This window comes from Gymnoscopelus microlampas (assembly GCF_963454915.1).
Source record: "Gymnoscopelus microlampas genome assembly, chromosome: 8".
NCBI lineage: Eukaryota > Metazoa > Chordata > Actinopteri > Myctophiformes > Myctophidae > Gymnoscopelus > Gymnoscopelus microlampas.
This window is the reverse complement of record NC_139945.1, coordinates 20,041,718-20,068,104: the sequence shown is the minus strand read 5'-3', so window position 1 is coordinate 20,068,104 and position 26,387 is coordinate 20,041,718. Positions and strand designations below refer to the sequence as shown.

The 26,387-nt window shown below is 42.2% G+C and overlaps 2 protein-coding genes across 2 annotated transcripts in view; one reads left to right on the top strand and one right to left on the bottom strand.

Moving 5' to 3' along the window:
* The window catches only part of hif1al (hypoxia inducible factor 1 subunit alpha, like), a 33,837-nt gene extending 9,599 nt beyond the window's left edge, over nucleotides 1-24,238 (bottom strand). The window contains exons 1-9 of the mRNA XM_084064906.1: nucleotides 24,118-24,238; nucleotides 14,591-14,781; nucleotides 13,615-13,772; nucleotides 12,769-12,853; nucleotides 10,581-10,696; nucleotides 8,892-9,094; nucleotides 6,696-6,802; nucleotides 3,987-4,134; nucleotides 2,083-2,345 (exon numbers count right to left, since the gene is read on the bottom strand). Coding sequence (XP_083921032.1) covers nucleotides 2,083-2,345; nucleotides 3,987-4,134; nucleotides 6,696-6,802; nucleotides 8,892-9,094; nucleotides 10,581-10,696; nucleotides 12,769-12,853; nucleotides 13,615-13,772; nucleotides 14,591-14,781; nucleotides 24,118-24,146 — 1,300 coding nt within the window. The 5' untranslated portion in view covers nucleotides 24,147-24,238. The remainder of the gene's footprint in view (nucleotides 1-2,082; nucleotides 2,346-3,986; nucleotides 4,135-6,695; nucleotides 6,803-8,891; nucleotides 9,095-10,580; nucleotides 10,697-12,768; nucleotides 12,854-13,614; nucleotides 13,773-14,590; nucleotides 14,782-24,117) is intronic.
* On the top strand, nucleotides 7,088-7,838 carry LOC311050029 (amine sulfotransferase-like; the record flags this gene model as incomplete). The annotated part of the gene is made up of 3 exons (XM_084063996.1): nucleotides 7,088-7,229; nucleotides 7,363-7,568; nucleotides 7,659-7,838. 3 exons carry the CDS (start codon nucleotides 7,088-7,090, stop codon nucleotides 7,836-7,838), a joined length of 528 nt encoding a protein of 175 aa, XP_083920122.1.
* Nucleotides 24,239-26,387: the final 2,149 nt, after the last annotated feature.

The window sequence follows — 26,387 nt, the reverse complement described above, 5'->3', positions numbered from 1 at the left end:
CTAGGCTTAAATTAATTGCGACCGTAGGTCGCACTTACTACAGAAAGCTGCTCCAGGTGTCCGTCCGTCACTCCGTCACTCCGTCACTCCGTCACTCCGTCACACACGTCACACTTTTGCCCTGCTCATATCTCCGCACCCATTGCCCCGATCCATGCCACATTTTGCACACACACTCCTTACCTGCCAAACTACACCCTCCAAGGACCCCCGGAGCTCCAGGGACCCCCAGCTGCCTCGGGGACCCCCAAGTGTAAAAAATGAGCACATGTGGACAAATTAACAAATGACCACCCCAACGGGGCTGCTCACGGGGCATTCCCGGGGACCACCCAGTCCTGGTGCTCCAGAACGGATGCAAAAGTGGTGGCGCCCCCAGTGGAGGACCCCCACATTTAGACCACCAAACAAAACTATCCATTGCCCACACAACTACGAACCAATCGCCGTTACAGCCCTCTTCTGTATACATGTGACCTACGGTCGCTTATCTCCCGATTAGGGAGTCTTACTGGTTTATATAAATATTTTTGTAAAAGTCAATGGTAAAAATGCATTGAGTATTTACTCCCGGCACCAGGAAGTGGGCGGGAACTGCGACGCTCTATACCCATGTATCCAGCTGGTGAAGCTGCGGTACGCCAAATACCTGCAGCGCCTGGGGAAAACAGTTGCCTGTTAGATAGCAAACCACTTTTATATATTCATTTATGATGACCTTCTGCATGGGCACTAGGTGTCCGTTGGTTTTTTTTCTTTTTTTTTCTCACTGCTGTTGCTATGACACCTACCTTCCTCCATAGGCATCAATAAAAGGGTTATCTAGCAAAATGTATACATGTAAATGTATGTAGACATTTTGACTGAGATTGACAACATGTGACAACTGACAACTGTGTGATTCTTACTTTCTCATTCTTCTGCCATCATCAAGGGGTCCATTAAATGCCCTGTGCACTTGGAGGGCATTTTCTAGTGAAAAGGGGTTGAGGCAAACCGGCTCCAAACCAGGGTGTAGGGACATGCATCTAGGAGGATGTGGTAGCTGGTTCAATTTTGCCACAACCTTCATACATTTAGGAAAGACACCATATTGATATTGTAATCATATTCTATAATATGTTATACAATATATTCAGTGCATCATCTCTAGGACAAAGATGCTACCCGTGACAATGTATTGTCACCTTTTACATGAACCAGTACATACCAGTGGTATCTCCTGACAACATTTGTTCTCTCTATTTGTAGGCATGGTCCGACAGAGACCACATGAACACCTGCTTGGGCAAAGGAATGGCATTATTGTGTTGCCCTAACAGGGCAACCAGACTATAGTACTTGTTAGTATTATATCCATTGCCACAATTGGCTAAAGATAATGGACACTTAGCCACATTTTAGATAATGAATCCTGCTTTTCTGTAACATTTCTTACCATTCTGATACATCCATATTTTGGCGGTTGTGGAGTAGTAGTTCTTCTTCTTCCTCCTCTTCATCTGAACCAGATTCAGGTTCAAACATATAGGGCTGTATTGCTCCAATTTGTCCTCCCTCTGCCATTTTGTAAACAAATGGGCAGAACCATGGGCAGTCCTTTTGTGATAAGGGGGAGGGACTAGGACAGGTGGGTGGTCTTATAGGAGGAGGCGGAGGGACTGGATTAGATGGGTGGTGCTAAGTGAAACCAGGTATCCTTAATGAACTGGTGGTGTCTACATAAAAACAACATTTTAACACTTACTGTACACTTTTTTTTGGGAAAAAAATCCTTACATAATAATAACACCTTATGATCAGGTTTTAGGGTTGCAAAATATCATGGCACCCCATCTTTAACCACTTTAGCCCTATTTTATACCTAGGCTATTTGAAAATAGCCTAGGTATAAAACGCGTTAAATAATGATTCTGAAGGAAGCACCAGCCTTTTTAACAGTGATAAGTTGAGATGCTTTTTCGGTGGAGCAAAGCACTTGAAAAAGTTCACACCAGAACATTAACGCGCGCGTGCGTGCGTGCGTGAGTTGTTGCGCGTGCCTGCGTGTGCGCGTGCGTGTGCATGTGTGCGTGTAATCACCCGTCAATGGTACAGTATCTCTAGACTTTGGCAGAACAAGGTCCTCAGGGTTCTCCTGGAGTTTACAGAACAGCTCCACAGTACTGCAGGGCCTGGGAAAAGCTTCCTCATCCTGGCTGTCCTGGCAGTCAGGAACAAAGTCAGAAGGACTGGAGCTCTCCGTCTCCTCTGGCGTCGGGGCTGCTGGTGACTCTGAATCCACCTTCGGCTGCACACCACGAGTCTGCTCCATGGAGAACACAACATCTGGCTCTTCTATCACGCTGGGAGAAGGTGGAGAGAGAGAGAGGGAAGACCAGAGTGACACTCTTTCAAATCTAACAACACTCATAAATCACAGTTTTAGTCAGAGACTATACAGGGTTCCCACACATTTTACTAATTCATTTTAAAAACGTTTCCACGATAATTTACCCATTTTCCAGGCCTACAGTATATGGAAATTATACAGCGCAATATTGACTTACACTTTCAGTGTACTATGTATGCTCCTCGGGTTAGGGTTAGCAAAAAATATGAGTAGAATATGGAATGGTATACCTTTGTGTCTAGACATGAAGTAGACTCAGATAATTCTGTTCCATATTCCGTGCCACATTTTTGCTACATCACCTATCCTAGGGAATAGCACAGTAGTATGAGGCACATTCATCTGCTTGCGTTCCTTGTAAACTTTAACATCCATTCTTATTGATTTAGACTCGAGCGAGGGTGTCACGCCACAAACGATTTTGCAGGGTCACAATTTGCAAGACTGCAACTAGATTCCTTATGAGATTATTTCCACATCATGCTCCTGGCGGAAATGTACCTGAAGTAAACCTGTTGAACAATGGAGCAGAACCAGAAGCAGCTTTTGGACGCAGATATGCTTGTGTGTGCGGTGGTTTATTCTGAAAAATAATGTATCTACTCGGTTAGCTGCTTCCTGTTTCATGAGTACGCACCAAGAATAAAGACCTCACATAATATTAAACATGTTTCAGTTTATTGGAATGTCAAGACAAGAAGAAGACTGACTTAAGACAGCTTGGACTGAGTTTTCGACCACCTTACACCAAACGATCGAGATGACAGGAGCTCGTCAACACTCTAGCAAAACTCTCATGATTTTACTCAATTGTCATTGCAAATGTGTCCGTAACAGTGAAATCGCGTGAAAGGTCATGTGGCGTAAGGCAGGCATTAGTACATTTACTACATAGATGCTACATTTCCTTGGACAGGTCAGAGTTGAGCCCCTGTCCTCTGAATCAGTGGTTCTCAACCTTTTCAGGCCGTGACCCCCCAAAATAATCATATTTGAACTGGGGAACCCCGACCCCGGTAAGCACTTGGAATGTAGGAGTTGAGGCATTCAATTTAGTTTGACTCGGTTCCACAGATAAATACTGTGTATATATATATATACATATATACATATACTGTTATATTATTTGACAATTTGGCCAATGTTTGACCAGTTTCTTTTAATAGTATTTGTTGATTACTTTTGATGCAGTAATGGTCTTTCTTTAATTAGAAAAAACAAAAATAATTTGAGGTATTAAAAAGGTCTTAGAAGTCCTTAACCCATTAAGACCTGGAACGCTGTGTCACTTTATATTTCTTTGGCTATTCAAAAATAGCAGATATACAAGCTCATAGCGCGGCACCGAGTGCCGCTCTATGAGCTTGTAGATCTGCTATTTTTGAAAAATCTTGAAAAAAAAAACGTTTCGATTTTTTTTCAAAAAACTGTTAGGATTTAGAAAACATTTTTAAGAATCGCCTCAGGCCTCAAAGGGTTAAATCATCACTTCACTGTCATCTGGGGACCCCCCCCCCCCCCCCCCCCGAAATCATGTGGGGGGGGGGGTCCCGACCCACAGGTTGAGAACCGTTGCTCTGACTGATGTTTGTACCTGAGTATGAAGTTGAGGCAGACCACAGCTTCAGGCTGGGACGTCTTGTTGTTGTAGAGCACTGTGGCCTGTGTCTCTGCCCACACGAAGCCTCCTCTCTTTGCTAGGAAACGGTAGTGCCTCGTACTCACCTGGCCCTTTGACAATACTTTGGACAGCGTGGAAATGACAGACAAGAGGAGGAGAGACATGGAGAGACGAAGACAATCGATCCAGATTAAAGGGATAGTTCACCCCCAAAATGACTTTTTTTCCCTATCGATTAGTCACCCCATGGACACTTGAATTCATGGTATTCATGATATTTTTTTGTTTTTGTCACATTCCTAAGCCAATAATTTGATGACCGGCAGCGGTTCCGGTAGGAGACACAAAGTGTCTCCTTTGTATCTCCTACCGGAACCGCTGCCTACCGGTCCACTGGTCATCAAATTATTGTCTTAGGAATGCGACAAAAACAAGAAATATCCATGAATTCAAGTCTCCCAAAACATTTTTGGGGTGAACTATCCCTTTAACCACTTAAGCCACATATGGTTAACTAGAGTCCCCCAGGGCTCAATATTAGTCTGTTTTGTTTTCTGTTATTGTAAGCTTACTGCGTAAAGTCAGTCTTCCATACGATCATTCAGTAACATTACAAGTGAGACGTTACCATGGAGATTTGACTGCCTCCAGCAGAAAACAAAAGAGAGTAACACTAGAGAAAGCAGCCGTTCATGATAGAATTGCATTCAGTTAAATGTTAAGTGCATTGCAACGGTGCTGTGAGCCAAGTAGATCGGCAGCTATTTTGTGGTGAATAGACCAATTATTTGTTGTCAAACATTGAGACTGGACGCACAGGTGCCTGTTTCATGTAATTAATTCCCAACAGATCCCCAAACCTGTTGTTTTGGGGAGCGCTGGTTTCAGTTCATTCAACCTCCTCTTGTGTGTTGGCTAGTGAGGCGCACCCATGCGAGACATCTTACTTCTTACTACTATATAATTGACAAAAGCTCCGAAAGTTCGTCCGGGAAGCACAGGATCACTCCACATGCCTCCAAGACCCGCCACAGACTGTTGATCAGAGCTCTGGCTATGTTTTAGGCATCTTACCCCACCTCGATCAGTGATCAGACTCTCGGCTTGATTGATTCTCTGATTTGCCTATCAGACCCTCAGCCTGATCTGGCAGGTTGCCATAGCAACCAGATACAGGAGGTCTGACCTCTTTATCACGTGACCGAGGTTGGGAGGTTGGGACTAGAGCAGGGGTCTTCAACGTTTTCAGGCCAAAGACCCCCTAGCTGAGAGAGAGATGAAGCAAGGACCCCCTACTCTATATTGTATAAAACTGTGTTTCAGATTAAAGAGGTTTTTTTTACTTAGTCTGCTCTTTTTTCCCTCTACACCTATAGCCTCTTTGCCAAAAATAGCCGATCTACGCGAGGCGTTGAGAGATCTGCTATTTTCGGCTAATGTTCCCCTCAGAAAAATAATTCTAGGGTTCAAGTGGTTAAGGTAAAAAAACGAAATCCTATCACACAAAGATTTGGCGGACCCCCTGTAGTAGCTCTGAGGACCCCCTTGGGGTCCCGGACCCCCTGTTGAAGACGCCTGGACTAGAGGTTAGGGCCGCAAAGCAAAGCGGGGAGGGAGGAGAGGAGAGGAGAGGAGCCGAGAGGAGAGGAGAGGCCAGAGGGGCCGCACTTCGCATGACGTGTGTGCAGAGTGACTAGGCCAGTGCTGTCTGGACCAATCTTTCGCGGCCCTGACATCTTATTATTATACATTATACATTATTATACATCGTATTATTATACATCGTATTGTGCGCCGAGAATAGCTGACATACAAGCTCACAACCGAGTTGCGGATGCGACAGGTGTGAGCTTGGAGGTCTGCTATTCTCTGCCGTTCTCTGCTCGCGACACCTTCGCGGGACACCACATACATTAGGCTTGATGGGCTGCAGCTGCGCAAGCCAAGCAGACTCTGGTGCCATGATCATAGAGCGCTCCCTCTGATCTTGTGACAGTAGGTGTGGTTTGGGTGCAAACTGCTTTGAATCGCAACGTATGTTTTCTCATGCCAATAAAGCCCTTTGAATTGAAATTGAATCGCTATTATTGTTTACACACAACAGAATCCAAGGATTATATATTTCAAGAGCGAGAGATCATAGTAAAAATCTTAAAGGGCAAGACCACTTTGGTAGAGGTTTGGATTGTGTAGTTACCTTGCCATGATGTAACTCCAAAGGTGGACAAGAAATCAAAAATGATTGCTCCATTGATTAGAAATTGATAATTCGAAATATGCTCTTCATTGACTTACATTGTACGGTAAAACTTTTTGAATTATCAATTTCTGGAACAACTATTTTTGATTTCTTGTCCAGATTTGGAGTTACATCATGGCAAGGTAACTACACAACCCAAACCTCTACCAAAGTGGTATTGCCTTTTAAGTATTCTTCCTCCACACTGGGAGAAAAACAGCATCTGAAAGTTTGATGGGATGCATTTTTACACGTGAGTGCAGTGACCACATTTCAATTGCATCTTATGAGCGGTGGGGTTCATTTGGTGCCGGCCTGCGTGCGCATACTGGTTCTAATCAGCGTGACGTTGTCTGATAAGGGGTCTATAGAGTTGGTGTGTAGCGGGTAAGAAAAGGAGTGGGCCAAGCACCACACACACTGGACCTGTACAGAGAACTTACAGGTATGTAGACTCTTATTGATGTGGTCAGAGTCCAGAGCATGATGGTAATCGTAGGCTGAGCGACCAATCAGATCCTCCGGCTGGTAGCCCACTAACTCTGTAACCCTGGAGACAATGACATGGAGAGAAGGAGAGATGAGCGCCGTTTAGTTGTCTTAACCCATTAAAACCGGGAACGCATCTGTGTCATTTTAAGATTTCTTTGGCTATTCACCATGTACAGCACTTTAGTTGGCTTGGCCGTTGTAAACGTGCTACATAAATAAAGTTTGATTTGATTTGATACTTTATCAGTTCAGCATTTATTACTACAAAGGTCCAAATTCCAGTCTACATGTGGACTGTCGTCACCTATGTATGGCAAATCTTTGTTTTATTCAAAAGTTCCAAATGGAGCAGATCACAGATTATCTCTGTAGGTATAAAAACTATAATTTTGTAGTTGGTTGCACAACTGCTGAATACATCGATTCTCTTCAGTGGTTTGGCATTCGTGATGATGACGTCTTTCTTGTCACTTACCCAAAATCTGGTGAGTGAGACAAACTTATTTCTATTTGGACTGGCTGTTTAGTGAGTTGTACTTTAAGTGCTAAGATACCAAAATGACCCATTGTAGGCTTTTAATAATGTCTCAAAAGCTTTTTGAACATTTTGATACACAGGCACTATATGGACTCAGCAAATCATCACTTCCATATACGAGTTAGATGAAGGTGTTTCTGTTTCTTATCCCAACAACTTGGAGCGAATGCCATGGCTGGAATACTTGGAAGGTCGTTCAGATTACTCCTTACGACCCTCTCCTCGGTTATTTGCCTCTCACCTCACCCCGACTCTCACGCCTCCAGGATTGAAGGAGAGGGGGAAAGTAAGAGGACCCGTTGGTTGACTTAATACCTCATGTTCACTGGTGTTGCTGTGCGGTAGGCTATTATTATTATTTATTTTTTAATGGCAGGTTATCTATGTAATGTGGAACCCAAAGGACAACATTGTGTCATATTACCACTTCTGCCATGTCTGGGCTGCGCTGGAAACTCCAAAAAGCTTCGAGGACTTTTTGGAGCAGTATCTGTCAGGGAATGGTAGGCCTGTTGTCATTAAAATCTACACGTCATTATGCACGGCTTTACATTGACAGTATTAATACCGTGTCATTATGCACGGATTTACATTGACAGTATGAGGGCGGATTCACACTGCGGCCTTGAACCAGCCTTGAGGCTGGTTGAAAGGAATACCTGGGAAGGAATTGGTAAAGCTAGCATCTATTATAAGTGTACTTTGTGAGAAGTTTTAGATTTTTGGAATGGTATTAGGTAAGGGTATAGCTTTTTAAAAAACATTGCAAACAAGTTAGGCTCGCCCCCTATTGAAAACCTTATAAAACTTCTCACAAAGTGCACACGCTTTACCAATTCCTTCCTACCTGTTCACAACGTTGTGAGCTTGTAGATCGGCTATATATCAAATAGCCTATCTAATTATATAAACGGCAAGTCACTTCCGCGCGCCGCTGACGCCATAGCCACAGCTCTGTAATCGAATAAACACAACGCCGACACACCACATCTTGCCAACACAGTAGCCACGGCCGACGCGACGATTTTACGGGTGGCGTAGGGCACCTCTCATTGCTCACGACACTGTTTCCACGTCGCAACATAATTAATTCTACTCACCACATTTCGGACAAAACGGAAGGGGAAACAGCTTCGTACCGTTTACCGTGCGCACCACCGAGGCAAAACAACACGCCGCCGCCATTGGGATGCCAGGTTGGCATGCCAGGTTTTCTAAAAACAAGCGCCAGAAACAAGCAACCACCTTCATGAAAAAAACAACACCACCGAAGGGGTCCGTCATCTTCCACGGGGGTCCCCATTACAGCTGGTTATTATGGTTATGTATTAGCTAACTACTCATGTATACAACATATAATTGTTTAATAATTTACTTGCTGACATGATTATTGAATTCCCCCACAGGGAACAATAAACTAATCTCATCCAACATGGCTCAGGGTGGAAAAGTTTTATTGAACACATTTAGTTTTATCGAGGAAGAGTGTGTGTGTGTGTGTGTGTGTGTGTGTGTGTGTGTGTGTGTGTGTGTGTGTGTGTGTGTGTGTGTGTGTGTGTGTGTGTGTGTGTGTGTGTGTGTGTGTGTGTGTGTGTGCAACTAGGCCTACCTGCCCTCGCAGTGAGTGAAGTGGAGGTCCATGGAGTGTCGTGTGAGGAAAGTACTGGTGTCCAGGGGGAACTCCACGCTGGAGGGGTGAGGGATGGGCTCACAGAGCAGTGTCATCACATTGCCACCAGGGGGCGACACTGAACCACCACTACCGCTGGTGGCGACTCCGAGGGGTCGCATGTGGCCTGTGCAGTGCAGGACCTTCAGACAGAGATGAGAGAGATTGTCAGGACATAAAATGCAAGAGGGGCTGAGAGAGAGAGAGAGAGAGAGAGAGAGAGAGAGAGAGAGAGAGAGAGAGAGAGAGAGAGAGAGAGAGAGAGAGAGAGAGAGAGAGAGAGAGAGAGAGAGAGAGAGAGAGAGAGAGAGAGAGAGAGAGAGAGAGAGAGAGAGAGAGAGAGAGAGAGAGAGAGAGAGAGAGAGAGAGAGAGAGAGAGAGAGAGAGAGAGAGATTATTTACAAGCTCATTAGCAGCCATGCAAACTGGTTAACCCATTAAAACCGGGAAACCATCTTGTGGTATTTTAGATTTTAGCGTTGGCCATTACAAAAATAGCAAATCTACAAGCTCGCAGCGTGTCGCTTCGTGCCATGCTGCGAGCTTGTACATCTGCTATTTTTGAACGTTTTGGAAAAATCGTGAAAGTGTGAGAACTACTGATTTAGAAGGCATTTGTAGAATCGGCCTCCGGGTGGAAAAAGTGACAAGGATGCGAGAGCAGGGAAAACACAGCCCTGCTAGAGGAGGCTGGAGGTATGTCCGGTCTCTAGGGAGTCCGGGGATCTTTCTGGATAGAAGGCTATCCAGTAAAAGTATAGACAATTGAAAATGCTCCAGTAAAGTAAAAGTACCTAAAATGTTCACTTTGTATGACCTATTTCATGTATTGTCTTGAAAGCATCCCATAGTGGAAACGTATGCTCCGCTTTAACCTCAATGTCAACCATGACCACCTCCACTTAATCCCTGCATCCACCTGCTTCATCATGTTCTCCTAAAATGATTCTGAAAGAAAACCACAGGATCCAAACACACATCACGCTTTGGCTTTGAGTTGGCACAGGAAGAAAGTCTATGGCGAAACGACATGTCTACCCAGATGACCCCTCAAGGCACGAATCAAACTCTTTCACTTTGTGTAAGTCACAAGAATCACTCTTACTTTGAATAGAAATGCATCACTCTTACTTTAAGTAGACATGCGTCAGTCTTTCACTTTCAGCACCCACTTTCACTTTCACTCCGCCAACACAAATTACATATAGATGATATATTTCTGATTGAAAACTGAGAATTTCGCTGAAAGGGTGACAAGCTTGAATTTGGGAAAACAAAATTGTAAACTGAACTGGAGGAGGTTCACATTATAGATTGTACTGGACTACCGTCCTGTGTGTTTATAATGTGTGTGCATCAGCATCTGTGAGATAGAAAGGACAATAGACCCTTTAACAGACGACGTCACACTGATAAGAACCAGTATGCGTGCAACCAGTATGCGCACAATGAAACTCATTCTGTCAGGTCTCGCTAGCCAACACACAAGAGGGGGTTGGGGTGTGATGAAACTAGCGCACCCCGAAACAACAGGTTGGGAATTGATTGTGTGAAACAATCACCTGTGCATCCAGTCTCAATTTTGGTAAACAAATAATTTGTCTAAACATCATTGAGTGTGTACTGAACCTTCCAGGTGGCAGACTTGATGTTGACAGTGCGCCCTCTGCTGGTCAGAGTGCTCTTCAGGCGCAGGAAGAAGTTTCTCCCTGTCTGCTGTTGTAACAGTTTTTTTTTAGACACACCTGCAATTAAGATAATTAGGTAAGATAGGTAAAAGTTACTTTTGCAATGCAATTCATTAATGACAATACATTTAGTTTCAGTTTAATCTGGACCTTTATCAACATTGAATCAGGACATTTTATTTTGTTTGGCAATCTAACGACCAAACTTAAGTTTTAAAGCCCTTTTTAAAGTCTCCCTCTCCCGAAAGAGAAAGGTAATTGCAATAATGTCCAAACTCTGAACTTGAATAAAGATGGCGGCACATTTAGTGTTAAGATGTGATATGAAAGTACAGTAGAGGGCTATACATAACATTTCTTTATTTTGTGAGATTTTTAAGGCGAATGAAGTGATTTATCAATTATGTTACAGATTAAATTGTAATATAGAGCTATCGTATATTCGACAAGTTTTGAGTTAGTGTTCTGTGTTGTACTGTGTGTTGTGGTGAGTCTGTTTTGAATGAATGTATTTTTTGTTGTTGATGATGCTGGTGGAGATCCCAGGAAGAGTAGCTGCTGTAACACTGCAGTAGCAAATGGGGATATAATAAATTAATCTATATCTAAATCTAGTACCCAATCCAGTGTGTCTGTCTGCTTCAAATAACTTTATTGACATTGTTAGCCAGTAGGTGTCCTAACCCATTGGTTCTCAAAGTGGGGTCCGGGGACCCCCAGGGGTACTTGAGGGGGTTCCAGGGGGTCCCCAGCTAAATGATGGATAGTAAGGAACCAAATGGACCCTTATGGGTCTGTAACTCTGAGTGTACAAATGGAACCAAATGGACCCTGACGGGTCCATTTGGTTCCATTTGTACACTCTCAGAGTTAAATTATCACTGATTTTAGGATATAAATTGGGGTCCCAGAGATAGAAATGTCATTAAATTGGGGTCCGTAGCTTAATGCATGTCAAAATGGGGGTCCTTGAAATTAAAATGGTTGGGAATCACTACTAGAGCTGTAAAAATATTCTCTTATGGGGGTCCCTGAGGCATATCTTTTCAAATGGGGGTCCGTGGGCTAATAAGTGTCAATTTGGGGGTCCTTGACATGAAAAAGTTTGAGAACCACTGTCCTAACCGACACCAGAGTTGACATTTCTCCATGGAAGAGTAGGGAGACCACATCCAACCACTACAGAGGTACTTGTTATATTGTATCAACATATTTTACCATACAGATTGGTTAAAATAAAGTTGCATTCATTCAAATAAGTCCCGGATTGTAGTTGTAACCACATTCTTATGGGGTGTATATTCAGCAAAGATGGTAGATCTACAAGCTCTCAATGAGTCGTGTGTGATGCGTTGTAAGCTTTTTGTCAAAGCGATTTGATGAAGAGGGAAAAAAGGAGCAGACCAAGTATAGAGCCCTGGGAATCCCAATCAACAAAGTATATAAGGTTTAATAGCAGCATAATATGCTATTAAACATATTATGTGCCTTTTTAACATGACTGCTCGCTACTGATTTTAGTAATCAGGTGACTGTGAGTGTGATGTCATCTTATGTCATCCATAGACTAGACAGTAAATGCTAGGGACATGTCATGACTCATGTCCAGTGGTGTAAAGTAACTAAGTAGGCTACATTTACTCAAGTACTGTACTTTAAGTACAATTTTGAGGTACTTTTACTTTACTGGGGTATTTCCAATTATCAGTACTTTTACTTCCACTACATCTCAGAGGCAAATATTGTACTTTTACTCCACTACAATTATTTGAAAATTTCAGTTACTCGGTACTTTGCAGATATAAATGATTACATTATAAAACATACATTAACCACTTTAGCCCTATTTTATACCTAGGCTATTTGAAAATAGCCGATCTACAAGCTCACAACGCGTCACATCGTGACGCGTTGTGAGCTTGCAGATCTGCTATTTTCAAACATTTTAGTACTTTTACTTTTGGTACTTTAAGTACATTTGATACCAATACTTTTACTCAAGTACATTTTGAATTCCGGACTTTTACTTGTAACAGAGTACTTCTACATTGCAGTATTGATACTTTTACTTAAGTAAAACATTTGAGTACTTTTACCACCACTGCTCATGTGTAGGGACAGTGACTGACCTGGCCTGGGAGCCAGCAGGTCTCTGAGCTCCTCCTGGTCACAGGGGTGGACGAAGTCATACACACTCTGGCCCAGCAACTCCATCTGTACATGGACAATAAGAACAAGAGTATCAACACAAATACACCTATATACTGAATACATTTAACTGTGGTTTCTCTGAGCACACACATTACAGATAAAGAGTACAGTGTGTGTGTGTGTGTGTGTGTGTGTGTGTGTGTGTGTGTGTGTGTGTGTGTGTGTGTGTGTGTGTGTGTGTGTGTGTGTGTGTGTGTGTGTGTGTGTGTGCGTGCGTGCGCGCGCGCACGCACGCACTAGTAAACACGACTCTGCAAGGAGGGATCTCCCTCAGAAAGATAGACTTAAAGCAACCATTTATTGTCTCCGCCAGGCCGAAGGCTTGGTGGAGAGTATGTTTTACCCTCCGTCCGTGTGTGTGTGTGTGTGTGTGTGTGTGTGTGTGTGTGTGTGTGTGTGTGTGTGTGTGTGTGTCCGTCCGTCTGTGAACACCTAATCTCCGACACCATTGGCTAAGCTTCGCAGGACGTACTGCGATTGGCTAGCGACCCCCATAAGACACCATGACAACACTCAATTACAACTTCCTGACCTGGCGGAGACCTGTGCTCCGGGGAGCACATTTTCTAGTTCTTAGCTCTGTTTTACATAATACATCTACCATGAAAACTCTAGATCAATACTGTAAGTATAAATTAGACATAAGAACCCTGGTCACAGTGGTTCTCAACTCCCATCCTATAGGGACCAAGAGTACTGTTGGACACAAATAACTTCCTAGTAGAAAAGTAAACCAACCAGCATGATTCCTGTGCATACGGTACCTGTGTGATGCCGATGTGCTTGCTGACGCTGTCCGATAGATAGATAATGTCTCCTTCTTCTGTCATCACCATGACGAAGCCAGCCAGTGCTTGTGGATAAAACGTATCCATCAAATCCTCTTCCGCTTCCTGTTTAGGCTCCTCCCCCTGCTCCTCGCCTGAGGTCACAACACCACAATGGCACACAGGCATACTAAGCTGGATTTGTATGCCATAAACATTTAAAATGTAGGGTAAGTGATATTTTTGGGTTAAAACAAAAGGTTTTTTGTTAAAAGGTTAAAGCACTATATTCTGCTATAGAGTGTTTGTTCAGTAACAGGAGTCTCCATGTGTCTCCAGCTCTTTAATAAACAGAAAATACATTTTTAGGTATAGGTGACAAATTTATGAGCTTCATTTTTATACTGTTCCAATTCCAATTTTGTCAGCTCATTTCTTTGTGTCATCACTTCCAATTTCACTTGTTTAATCTGTATCCTGACTGAGTTCTCTGTCCTGATTGGATAAAATGTGTATCCTGACCTGAAAATGCATTTTCTGTTTAATAAAGAGCTGGAGAGACATGGAGACTCCTGTTACTGCACAAACACTCTATAGCAATGAGTACTATCAGAATATAGAGCTATTTAACATTTTAACCAAAGAAAATCACTTAATTTTAACTTCCCATTATAAGCAAATATTGAGTTTGATTGATTGATTGAAATTTTTATTAGGCAAAAGAATGTAAAACAACACAGTTACATTTATAATGCTTTTGTCTAAACGGTTTGTCTAAAAGGTTTAGGTGTCTAAAAGTTGACACTCTTATCTTTTCCTGCATAGACTGCATGGTACAGTACATCACTACAGCCACTGCATGTTTGCTCAAAATTCAGACACATAGGAAAATGTGTGACTGTTTTGTACAAAACTTGTTGGTTGGGCTGGTTCTTAGTCACCTCACCAGAACCACGTGACGGGTGTTCCTCACCTGTTCTGAGGAGGTGGTGCATATGCAGGAAGCTGAGGGTGACCCTCATGATGGCGGCCTTGTCCAGGTGGGCGGAGACTCTGCGTGGGAGGGGCAAAGTGTGCGCCAGCTCATAGAAGACCTCTGTCTCCTGGCTCCGCCTACATCTGGCCGCATCACGGGAACGCACCTTCCTCTGCTCAGAACTGGAGCTGCAGTGAAGAAAGAAAACGAAAGAGAAGAGAGGAAGATTTAAAAACAATAAATACAATATTTTATTATTTTACAGGGACTTCTCATTATCCACCTTATTATTATTTTCACATTACAGTTTTCCAAAAGTATATATCTGCTGAATACATTATTTACAATACAAATGAGTGTCGCGCCTGTCACAGACATGCGCAGAGCAAGTTCTGTCAGGGAACACAGTGCAGTGTTGGTGGCCTACCATTGGACCACATCAGCTCAACATACTCATCCACTCACACTCATTTCATTCTCAGACCGCTCTATTTAAGCTCGAAGGTTGCGCTTCTCATTCTGTTGTTTTTGCTGCACACACACTGTTGCTGCTGCTGCGCTGCTGTTCATTGCTGTTGCTAAAATTGCTGCTCACCCTCCACCACCCCATGCTACCACCTGTTGTTTTGGATCTGCTGTTTATGTACGGGGGATTCTGAGTCCCTGGTTGGGAAATGAGCTTTATCAGAGTACCTAAAAGCAGATCCAAATTCATCGCCAAACCATAATAAATATATTCCTCATTTTATATTTAATAAATATATCTTATCCTTTATGAGTTGTCTTTATCTATTTATGTGTTGTCCTGACAGAAGTGACATTCTTCACTTATGTTTCCATCATAACTATGCAGCTCTGCACACAATCTGAGACAGTTAAACATTCCCTGCTTTGTGACCATATCATAATAAGAAGCCTCTGCAGACTCGTATTATCACTGCCATAACTTTATATAGGGTGTTTATTTGTACAAGGATACAAAATGTACAGATCATCCATTCTATATATGAAAGATCTCAGCTGGCACAGTCTGATTCTATAAACATTCCCTGTCTGTTTTTGTCAATGTGGAAAGAAAACAACATGGATAGTAAAAAAATAGAAGACAGCAGCACAGAACATTTTATTTTGACGGCTGCTAATCGAGACAGCTCCTCCTTCCTTCACTCCTTGCCTTGTCCTTCCTGTCATGCCCCTCCCCCATCCGCAGTCTGTGTCAGAACACTGTGTCCTGATAGGTTCAGGTCAAGTCAGGCAACAACAGTGTTTCTTCCTTCTCTTCATACATACTGTACATACTTTCTCTCTCATCCCTCAAACATTCTACACATGCTGCTGTTTTGCGAGTTCAACCACCCCAGTCCTCTCCTGTCCCCGTTTGCTCAGCTACAAACTAAATACAACCTGATTTAAGTGATAATGACCATGAATCACTGTAAATAATGAGAAACATAATAAGTACAACGTTATAATAATAGTCAAATAAATGCACAACAGCACAGGCATAATCAGCGAAAAAAGCAATTTGATTGCGGTTTGGTGCTGCCAGCTTTCAATAGACACCACTTCTCCAGCAAAGAAAACTTGTCCGTTATTGCATTAAGTTAAATGCTGCCACTTGGGAAGTGGCTTTGAAGCCACAAGGCCACTGGCAATAGGCTTCAAAATAGCTACAGTACTTCCCCCACACAATCAGGTTTATGAACAAACAGACCAGGAAGAAAATCAATAATAAGCTTCAGCATCGGAAATGCTTTGAATTAGTTGATTGCTTGGGGTGAAAGTTAATAATATCTGGTAGCATTACAATAGCCTGTGAGTGAGCTATACTGTATGTTCACCCCAGTGTACAAAACATATACCAGACATAGAGAGTAATGTACAGTAAGGCTCTCCAGACAGACAGACAGACAGACACACACACCAGACAGAGAGTAATGTACAGTACAAGGCTCTCCGCACGCACGCACACACACACACACACACACACACACACACACACACACACACACACACACACACACACACACACACACACACACACACACACACACACACACACACACACACACACACACACACACACACACACACACACACACACACACACACACACACACACACACACACACAGTATTATCTCCCATCAAGGCTATGTGCGTCATTTCAGCTAGACTAAATAAATAGTGGCCTGGACATGTACACATGTACACATGTACACACACACACACACACACACACACACACACACACACACACACACACACACACACACACACGTCATTTCCACCATTACACAAAATTATGTATGCCCCTATGTCTTTCATTTGTGTGTGTGCGTGTGCGTGTGTGTGCGTGTGCGTGTGTGTGTGTGCGAGTGTGTGAGAGTGAATGAATGAATTTGAGTGCACATATACACACATGTCAATCATTAACACGTGGTGTGTGAATTAGCTAGCCTGGTAAACCCTCCCTCCGGAAATCTCATTTCCATTTGATTATGGAAATGAGATTTCCGGAGGGAGGGTTTACCAGGCTATGAATTAGCAGCTAATGCATGTGTCTCTAGGTGTAAAAGTCAGCTAAGGACAAACCATTATGAAACAGCGACGCCACATTGACCCCAGAGTAAACACAAATACCATAATAAGATATGAGCTTCTCTCAGACGAAGTCCAGATCCTAATCCTCTGCTATTTTATCCATGCATCACCAGACCTGTATGTACACTATCTGAGATGTTAAGCTATGGAAAACAAACCATAAGCTATCTGTGACTGAAGTATGCAAGTAGACTATGATAAGCTTTAGCATGTATGACACGCGCGCGCACACACACACACACACACACACACACACACACACACACACACACACACACACACACACACACACACACACACACACACACACACACACACACACACACACACACACACACACACACACACACACACACACACACACACACACACACACACACACACTAGGGATGCCACCGAATATTCGAATTTTCGAATATTCGTTACAGTCTCCATAATCGAAAATGATTTTTAAAATTCGATTTTAATTATATAAATTTTTTATTAATATTTAAAAAAAAAAAAAAAAAATTTTACTTTTTACTTTTTTTTACTTTTTACTTTTGTATGCCTTAGTTTCAATCAAAATATATGCTAATACTAATAATAGTAATATTATAGTCTTAATAATTCTAAATGGCCACAGTTTCAGAGCGTTTCACTGTTTCAGCCCAGCCCAAACATGAACTCTGCAGCCGCACTGAGGCCCCTGCTGGAAAGCATCCCAGCCCAAACATTAACGTAACTAATAATTGGGCCGCGCAACCCGGAAATGACCATAATAATGCTAAAACAGGAGCAAAAAAAAAAAAAAAATGTAAAAAAAAAAAAAAGCCAGGGCTGTCCGAATTTCGAATTGGCTGAAGGTCAGATTGTGGCATCCCTAACACACACACACACACACACACACACACACACACACACACACACACACACACACACACACACACACACACACACACACACACACACACACACACACACACACACACACACACACACACACACACACACACACACACACACACACACACCTTGTGAATTACAATTTACAAATTTACAATTCAGGCATGTACCAGACGCTCTTAATCCAGAGCGATTTACAGTAAGCAAGGTTTACACAAGGTAATACATCAAATGCATAGAATAACTGGTTCATCTCAGTGGCTCGCTATACATGCTCCATGCTTACTGTCAGACAAAACACATACTGTACGTCATCCGCAAAGACATAATAGACACTCATCAACAGAGATAAACAGACAAACAAAACAAACAAAAAACAATGCTAATATACAGACCAATGTAGCAGTGGCGTGCACAGACATTTTGAGGGGCAGGTGCTCAAGTAAATTATACTTTTTTTTGTTTACTTGGTCTGCTCTTTTTTCCCTCTACACCTATACCTCTTTGCCAAAAATAGCCGATCTACAAGCCCACAACGCCTCGCAGCGCGAGGCGTTGTGGGCTTGTAGATCTGCTATTTTTGGCTAAAGTTCTCCTCAGAAAAGGGATGCTAGGTTTCGAGTGGTTATGGTAAAAAGAAAAATCATATCACATAAAGATTTGGCGGACCCCCTGTAGTAACTCTGAGGACCCCCTAGGGGTCCCGGACCCCCTGTTGAAGACCCCTGCTGTAAACTGGGGGAAAAAAAGGAAGTTTTTTCCCCCCTTTTTTTCAAAGGGGCACTTCTGGTCAAGAGGGCAAAGGGCAGGTGCTCTAGCACCACCAAGAGTCTATCTGTGCACGTCCCTGCAATGTAGACATGTACAATCCCTTTTTCACATGTAAACACACAGAGAAGGAAGGAGCTTGCCAGCTGGCTGGAGTATGTGAGAACAGTATGTCCTACTGTAGTCAGCAGAAAAACAGTAGAAGAATGACCTGATATTTCTTTGGCAAAGATGTGCTATTACTCATGTGTGTTATGTTAACAATATGATTGTGTTTCTATGTTTGACAATAATGATAAAGATAAGATAAGCTCCCATCACCTGTTGTGCTCCTATAGTGCTATACAGTTTTTTAGCAATCCTTCTCTGTATTTGAGCGTCTTATTTATTATATAGGGGCATAACTGTATGTATTCCATAATATTATATCCTAAGTATGTCTACACTAAGATTTTATGATTATAACAATTAATGTGTTCATGACACGTGTGTGTGTGTGTGTGTGTGTGTGTGTGTGTGTGTGTGTGTGTGTGTGTGTGTGTGTGTGTGTGTGTGTGTGTGTGTGTGTGTGTGTATGGACGAGCCCATCAGCGTTGTCGCTCATTGTTCTGTGATTGACAGCGAAAGTTGGCCAATCAGGTGGCGAGTTCGAGTGAGCCCGAATGGAAGCCTGAGTGCAGCCGACCAAAAACAAACGGCAGCCATCTTTTTTGACCGCAGTGTTTTCTACTCTCTTTTAAACTTCAAAACGTTCTCAAACTTCTATTTTGAGGCACGGAATTTACTTTTAAGATATCGTTTGGATAGAATTTAGTTGTTTAACTTCATATATGTGGTCAATTAATCATGACAGAGCCTATTTAAAAATAAAAATTCAGAGAACCGGCAGGGGCGGGCAGTGACACGCATGTATCCACTATCCGAATAAGGCAAGCTATTTTGGGCATGGCCGTCTCAAAAGTCCTGTTGCGTCACATTAGTCTGGAGGTGGTAAAAATGCAATGGCTGAAGGGGAACACTGCTGATTGGCTGAAGGGGATGTCAGTCAACGGTATTACTCCCGCCCAACTCCAGCCCACAGCCAAATTGCCGAATGCGCGATCATGCCAGACTCACTCCTGAAATCAAATGGAAATTAGATTTTCCGGAGGGAGGGGCTTTACCAGGCTATGCTGTCCTGGCTATCACACAGTAAAAGAACAAAATGTCCTTAACAGCCAGAGCCAGGAGAACGCAAACAGAAATGACTACAGTATATATATATACAAAATATACAATATACACACAGTACAGTATATACATACATACTAATACAGTATAAACTATACAGGGCAGACAGTGCCTGATATCAAGCATGATCAGTTCATTGATGGTCTGTTTTGTTAGAACCTGGGTTCACCGACACTGTAAGGCAGGCACATGACCTCCTATTCAGCAAGGGGGAAAACTGGGTTTGTTTTCTTCTAAACTAGTAGTTTAGTATTGTATTATTCACTTCTCTGTCCTGCACCTGAATGTCACCATAATTTCATGAATATACAGTCATCCACCAACCCTTTTAACCAGTGGGGGCAGGGGCGAAAATCTGGCTTGAGGCGGGGGAGAAGTTGTGGGAGATGTGTACATCTCCCACAACTTGGTGTTTCTGAGTGGGAATAAGACCAGATTATGAATTGTCCAATGTTTTTCAATTTCTTTCCCAACAGTGGGGGTGTTCTGATGAGGAAAAAAAGATGGTGCTGTATGCACCAGTTTTTATTGTAAGAAACACATTGACGCAGCAGCACAAACGTGGCGCAAAGTTCCAGTTGGCCGATTGGGGAAGCCCACGCGCGATCCCTTTCCCACCGGATCGTAGTAATGTAACTTGGCGACACCCCCTTCTGTGACGCACGCGCCTAGTCATGCGCCACACATCTGTGAAAAGGGTTCATCCAAATCATGTGTGGGATATTATTTTTCTATTAAGTCTCTTCCGTCATCAAATATGGATGACGTCAACTTTCATCGTCTTTATTAACCGCAAAGGCCTATTTTGTACATTCATACTTTCGTACTTTTCATAAATAGCATATCTACAAGCTCACACACATAAGGCTACATGTCTAACACAGTTTTCCAACTCCAGTTGCAGGAACGTAAACTGTTGCTGCTAATTTTCTATTCAACCAGGAAATGACTTGCATTCACTGTGTCCCAGCAGTTGTAATGAGTCCCAAGAAGACTACAGTAGCCTAACCTCACGTCACCAGGCTTTCCACCACAAAGGAAAGCCTGGTATTCATTCTAAAACTGAACAATGTGATCGGGTTTAAAATAACGCCTGATGACGTAAAGTTATTTTCGGCCCAAAATATGTGAAGTGTTTCGTAGAGAGTAGCCAGGGGCAAGGGGGGGGGGGAACTCCATACAATTTGGAGAATGAAAGTGATAGATATATTAAACACTCCCAGTTGCTGATTTGCATATGATGAATAATTGGTCACACCCACAACTTGTGGGCCACAAGGCTAGGTAGTAACCTGCTGTGAGGTCAGGTCAGGTTACTGTCTTATATATCTCTCTGTTAACACTGTTGAGACAACACAGTACCAGTGTTGCCATGTTGACTTATTAAGCTACTTTGGGCTTCTTTTTCTGTAAAGTTGCTTGTAAAAATTCCAAATATTCCACATGTTATTGTAAGAGTTTTCGAAAATAGCAGATCTAAAAGAGCACAACACGTGCTCATGTGGCCTATTGCTTCTTTTGGGCTTGTTTTCCTAGACCTGGTTTCTTGTTTATCTCGCACAATCTGGCAACACTGTACAGTATAGTCAGTCAAGCTCAAAGCAATAGGTTTTGATGACACGTCAGTGAACTGGATGAGATCCTACCTGGAAGGGAGGGAGCAAGTGGTGGAAGTAAACGGCACCCAGTCCCCCCCCCCTCCCAGTGACTTGTGGTGTTCCCCAAGGAAGTATACTAGGACCCTTACTGTTCCTGATATATGTGAATGACATGTCGTCAGCCTGCGACTGCAACCTGTTCCTGTTCGCAGATGACTCGGCCCTGCTAGTCTCGGACAGGGACAGGCTGCAGGTTGAGAAAACTCTCAGCTCTGAACTCAACAAGATCTGCATCTGGCTCTCCGACAACAAGCTCTCATTACACCTGGGCAAAACGGAATGCATCCTCTTTGGGTCCACTCCTAACCTCAGAAAGGCAGAGAGCTTCACGATCAAAGCGGGTGATGATATCATCAAAAGAAAAAACGAAATTACCTACCTGGGCTCTATCTTGGAGGCTGACCTCTCTGGTGACAAAAATGCTGATAAAACGATCAAAACGGTCCACAAAAAAACACGCTATTTGCGGAGTATTGATCGTAAAGTCAGTAAGAAGACTCTGAAGACTCTTGCAGTGGCCCTCATACAAGGTCATTACGATTATGCATGTACTTCGTGGTATCACAACACCTCCAAGGCCTTAAAAACAAGGCTCCAAACATCCCAAAACAAACTTGTAAGGCTACTTCTTGGCCTCAATTACAAAACCCATCTAACCCCTGATCATTTTGATAGGATTGGATGGCTTAGGGTTGCGGACAGAGTACAGCAACTTGCTATGGGCCTGGTCTTCAAGATATACCACAACATTGGGATCCCCCTGTATTTGTCAAAATACTTCCAAAATGTTAATGATGTCCATGATCACAATACCAGAGGCAGCTCCACAAACCTTGTCCAACCCTTTTTTGGCTCAACAAAGGGAAGTAACTCGTTCTCATGCTATTCATCAAAAATGTGGAACGCCCTACCAAAAGGAGTAAAGGAGTGTAAAACCCTACTCTCTTTCAAAACAGCCCTAAAGATACACCTTCAGGAGGCCGCAATTGGAAAATGGCCCCTGTCTAAGTCCTAACCTAACCTACCCCCCTACCCCCCCCCCCTCTCTCCTTCTCCTTTTGTACATATTTCTCACTCTTCATACCAGTAACCTGTAAACTGATTGTATGACATTCTATAGTAGTTGTGTATATCTGTCTGTCTCTTATATGTCATCATGATTTGTGTGCATGGGGAACTCATTTGAAACAAGCTCAGTGCTTTTATGAGTCTTCCAGTTTAGTAGACCTTGTATTGTGAATTTGTACTTCCATGTACTGTTGTTCTCATGTCTTACTAAATAAAGTACATCAATCAATCAGTCTACTGCTGTCTCTATTATTAACAATACATTAACAACATGATTAATAAATTATCAAGTAGCATTCACAACTGCTGGGAAGTGGGAAAAATCTAACCTCAGATCCCAGGCTTGTGGATGCGAGATTTGAGGGCTAATACATCTGTGTATTTTATGCCAACCAACCAGTGGCCACTGGCCACCAATCAATGGTGATTAGCCCTTATCCTTTCAAATGAGAGATTTTAGAATGGAATTAGTCGACGATGAGGCCCGTTGCATTAAGTAGATCAGACTGGCTGTTAGACGTGCATTAACTAACCATAACCAGCGAGCTATTAGAACTAAAGTAGCATCCGACGACTGGTTATTGGAAAATTGGAAAGAAAGACAGCAGCCAGTTTGATACAGCAGACACAAACTCATACAAAGGCCCATCATGCTCTGACAAAACCAAGATATTCCTAATAAAAACTGTATCCACTCTAGCCTTGGTTTAGGATCAAGGCTATCCGTATTTTTTTAATCGACTACATTTGCATAACTAGATACGAAAGTAAAAGTCAAGACTCGATTAAATACATCTATGACAGTCTTGATCCAAGGCTATCCACTCAATCTTTGAATACAGACTTAAGACAAGTTTGAAACTCTGTTGATCAAATGCTCGGTCTTTATAACCAAGTATACCATGTATTATTCCATTGTCAAGGTAAAATTGAGATATATTTTCTTCCTTAACACATAACAGTCTGATTTTTAAAGCACTCAGAAAGTTGAACACAGAGAGCATTCCATGGAACCAGGGGTGCAATGCTCAGTGGACGGGGTTGCACGCCGAGCAACCACTTATTTGGCCAGGGGGACGCGCAGGCACACGCATAGATTTAAAACTACTTTAAATTCACACTTCATCAAAGTTTACAAAGGCTCCCGACTCAATCAATTGTCCATTGTGTGACCTGTACTGTAGGTGTTAAGCGACGTGCGCGTCACGTCATTAAAATAGAGAGCAACCACTTCTCAAATGAGCATAGCATCACTGCATGGAACTTACTCTGCGAAGAACACGATCAAAGACACACTTCTATGCATTCTTACCGTTTGACTGTCTCCTGCTTGGTGTCCATGTCTAAAAGAAAACCTGCATGCAGTCCTTTGCGATGCCTTTATTTATTATTGTCTTATAATAACAAGCATGCCAACACGCAAGAAGTCGGATGGTTTTAAACCACGCCCCATATATCACGCATACGCGTCTTCCTCTACTTACAAGGTATGTTTGTTTGTGTTTATGTATATGTCTCTCTAGCACCATCTATTGACCAGTGGTGGAAAGTAACTACGTACATTCACTGGAGTATTTCCAATGTTCAATACTTTTACATAGGTCTACTCCATTACATCTCAAAGGCAAATATTGTACTTTTACTCCACTTATTTGAAAACTTTAGTTACTAATACTTTGTAGATTTTGATTATTATTACAATTTACAAAACAAAACCACTTCAGACAAGCTCACAACTGTGCTTGTTGTGAGCTTGTTGATCTGCTATTTTCAAAGGATTTGTAAACAGTTTATACATTTGAAAACTTGTAAAATGGGACCTTCTGCATAATGAGTACTTTTACTTTTGGTACTTTAAGTACATTTTGATGCCAATACCTTTGTACTTTTTCTCAAGCCAATTTTAATTACCGGACTTTTGCTTGTAACAGAGTATTTCTTCATTGCAGTATTGATACTTAACCTAAGTAAAGAAATGTAGTACTTTTTCCATCACTGCTATTGACTGGGTGGGCGAGATGTGGAGTTGACTACAGTGGTTCTAAAACTTTATCATTTCAAGGACCTCAATAACTCTCTGAGAGTGTACAGATGGAACCAAATGGATTTGGTTCCATAGGTAGGCCTACACTCTCAGAGTTGCAGACCTGTAAGGGTCCATTTGGTTCCTAACTATCAATAATTTAACTGGGGGCCCACTGGAACCCCCTCAATGACCCCTGGGGGTCTTAAGAGCCACTGGACTATAAAAAATAAAAAGACTCATTCAAGTGCTAAAAGCTTCAACAACAGACCTGTAGGTAGATTACTTCACAGAGTAAGCTATTATTATTAGTGTTGTTATTGTTATTATTATGAATATATAATAATTATTATATATTATTATTATATTATATTATTATGTTATTATTATTGTTATTAATAATAATAATAATAATAATAATAATAATAATATTACTCAGTATGCAAAGATGCAGTATGTAAATAATAATAAAGAGATTAAATCATTGTATGGAGCTCTGTTTATGCTTTGTTCCAAATGTATAATTTACATTTGGAACAGAGCATAAAATAACAAGGTTTAAATGTAAAAGGATATACATAGTATTATTATTCAGATGCCAGTATTTTGTTGGTGGTAGACGTTCTCTGTTGTTGACTAGGACATTGATTGGGGTCAGCAGTTTCAAGATGGTCTTATTATTCCCAGGGGGATTCAGCCAGATGAGCACACACACACACACACACACAGAGATGGGCAGTATTTGAAATACATGTATTTGAAATATGTATTATGCTGTTGTTTATGCTTTGTTTTATGTATAGTTCGACGTTGGTGCATTAAGCCAGAAAGGTGCTTAATAAAACTGTCAGTATGCAGAACCACTGTGTCGTATTATGACTACTGGAGGGAGTGACAGATAGACTACATACATTAAGTGGTGATAGACATATATTCACTGTAAATTTCTACCACTATCTCCTGTGCATCATTCTTAGGCCAACTGCTGGTGCTGTTGTAACGTTTGTTTTTATAACTAATTTTGAAATGTATTGCTAAAGATGATCAATACCATCTTTGGTACTGACACCAAAGTCAAAGGACTGTGCAAACATTGCTCTCTACTGGTTCCTATAGGACATAGCAGCGCACAGGACAAGTCAAGTACCAGGCAGTTATAGCCTGTATCAACTGTGACAACCTTTTTAGAAAAGGAACAAACGTCTTTCATAAATAAAACACCTACATCAATGTTACAGCAAAACACATGTCCTACATGTGTTACTCATTATACCCTCATTCCCTGGTTTTGATATGCCCCAAAGGCTTGGGACAGTATATTCAATTGGGCAGAGGATGTTGCAGTATCACTTGTGCATTGCACACACTTGTAGTATGGGTGGTCTGATTCACTCTACACAGCAAAACCCAGCTATTTTAACTCAAGGGTATACCTTCTCTGGGTTAACGCCACGCCACTACAGTGAAGCGTGGAGTGACATTTAAGATTCTCTGAACATTTAAGATTAATTTAAGATGACATTTAAGATTCTCTTCCCAATAACTGGATGGGGGCGCAC